The 1526-nt window shown below is 45.3% G+C and overlaps 1 protein-coding gene across 1 annotated transcript in view; it reads left to right on the top strand.

Moving 5' to 3' along the window:
* The first annotated feature begins 837 nt into the window (after positions 1-837).
* LOC119423156 (hedgehog interacting protein) overlaps positions 838-1526 on the top strand; it is a 50073-nt gene continuing 49384 nt past the window's right edge. The window contains exon 1 of the mRNA XM_037690569.1: positions 838-1426. Within this exon, the coding sequence (XP_037546497.1) occupies positions 1151-1426 (276 nt within the window). The 5' untranslated portion in view covers positions 838-1150. The remainder of the gene's footprint in view (positions 1427-1526) is intronic.

Genomic DNA, 1526 nt, shown 5'->3' with positions numbered 1-1526 from the left:
AGTACAATAAAAAGTAAAAATAAAAACCCTTACCAGATGCCCGAACCAACTCAACTGGCTCCTCTCGATGTGGAGGAGCAGTGGTTCTACTCCGAGTCTCTCCCAGATGACTGAACTTCTCACCGTATCTAAGGGAGAGTCCAGCTAACCTGCAGAGGAAACCCATTTCAACCAGTTGTATCTGCGATCTCATTCTTTTGGTCAGACTACGTAGACTGACCTGTAAAAAGAGAGCTCTGCTCCCTCTTCACCATAAAACTTTAAATTAGTAAAAACTAAATATCCACAGCTGCATCATGTCTTAATGCATCTTGAATAAAACAATCCATTGATAATTTATTAAATCAGTGTGTTGTGAGCTTTGCAGGCTGTAGCATTTATATAATTTCTTCCAAGCTGTAAACCTCATAGCTTCATCCAGTCCATTGGGAACCTTTATTTTGCTTTAAAGGAGCTGAATTTATAGGAAATATTTTCTTCATAGGTCTAATTTATTAATTTAGCTGCAACGATTTGCAGTAACACTGAGTATTCAGTGGTGATGAGTCTCCATCCACCGCTCTCTTTTTCTCACTCTCTCTGCCAGGTAACGGTTTTACCTCCACGTGGACGCGGCTGTGTCCGTACGCGCGCCCCCGCCAAGTCCTACGTCAGCGCGCTCGCCCCCTTCACGCGCGCTGGTTAAAAAGAAGGGAGGAAGGAGCCCAGGAAAACATGTGAGCTGCTCTGAGGACTTTAGTGAGACACAACTTTTTATTTTTCTGATGTTGTTTTGTCCCGTGCACGCACACACGCCGCCGAACCGCGCCGTGCTCGTGAGGAATTACATCTGAGAGGAAGCTCTTCTCTGGGTTTTAACTTTTCTTTTTGGTTCATCAGGATAATTTTTTTTTTTTTTTTTTACTTTTTCTTGTGGCATTTTCTTATTTTGGCTGGATACCATATAGCCCAATGGGAAGAAACTGAGCTTATTTAATTTTAAACCCCTCGTGTCAAAGTGATTAAATTAAACGGACAGCTGCGTTTATAAACCACACATCACTTTTGGAGTAACGTAAACAAGCACAACCACCAAACTGCACCTTTTACAAAAGAGGGGGCATATAAATACAGAATATTTTCCAAGTTGTATGCCTTTTTTTTTAGAACTATGAAGCATTTGCAGTTTGTGCTGGTGCTGGTGATCGCGGTCAACGTGTGGGAATGTGGAGACGCGCAGTTTAGCGAGAGAGAGGAGCTGAGCCCCAGGAGGAGAAGATGTTACGACGGAAGCCTGCCCAAGAGGCTGAAGAGAAGGGAGCGGAAAGTGTTTGACAGCAGCGTGGGCAGCAGCAGCAGCGACGTCTGCCACAGACTGTATCCACGCGTGTCCTGCTGTCCCACCAGAAGAGCCGCCTATCAGATCCTCCACCGCAGGGATGCCAGGGTGAGTTAAATCCCCGTCACCACACGCGCTGTATTTCACTTTCTCTCACGTGAATGCACCGCGGTGACGCATTCGAAGACCTTTGAGTGTTTTACGCCTG

Source organism: Nematolebias whitei, chromosome 16, assembly GCF_014905685.2.
Source record: "Nematolebias whitei isolate Nwh7 chromosome 16, NemWhi1, whole genome shotgun sequence".
Lineage (NCBI taxonomy): Eukaryota > Metazoa > Chordata > Actinopteri > Cyprinodontiformes > Rivulidae > Nematolebias > Nematolebias whitei.
This window is presented reverse-complemented; position numbering and strand designations above follow the sequence as displayed.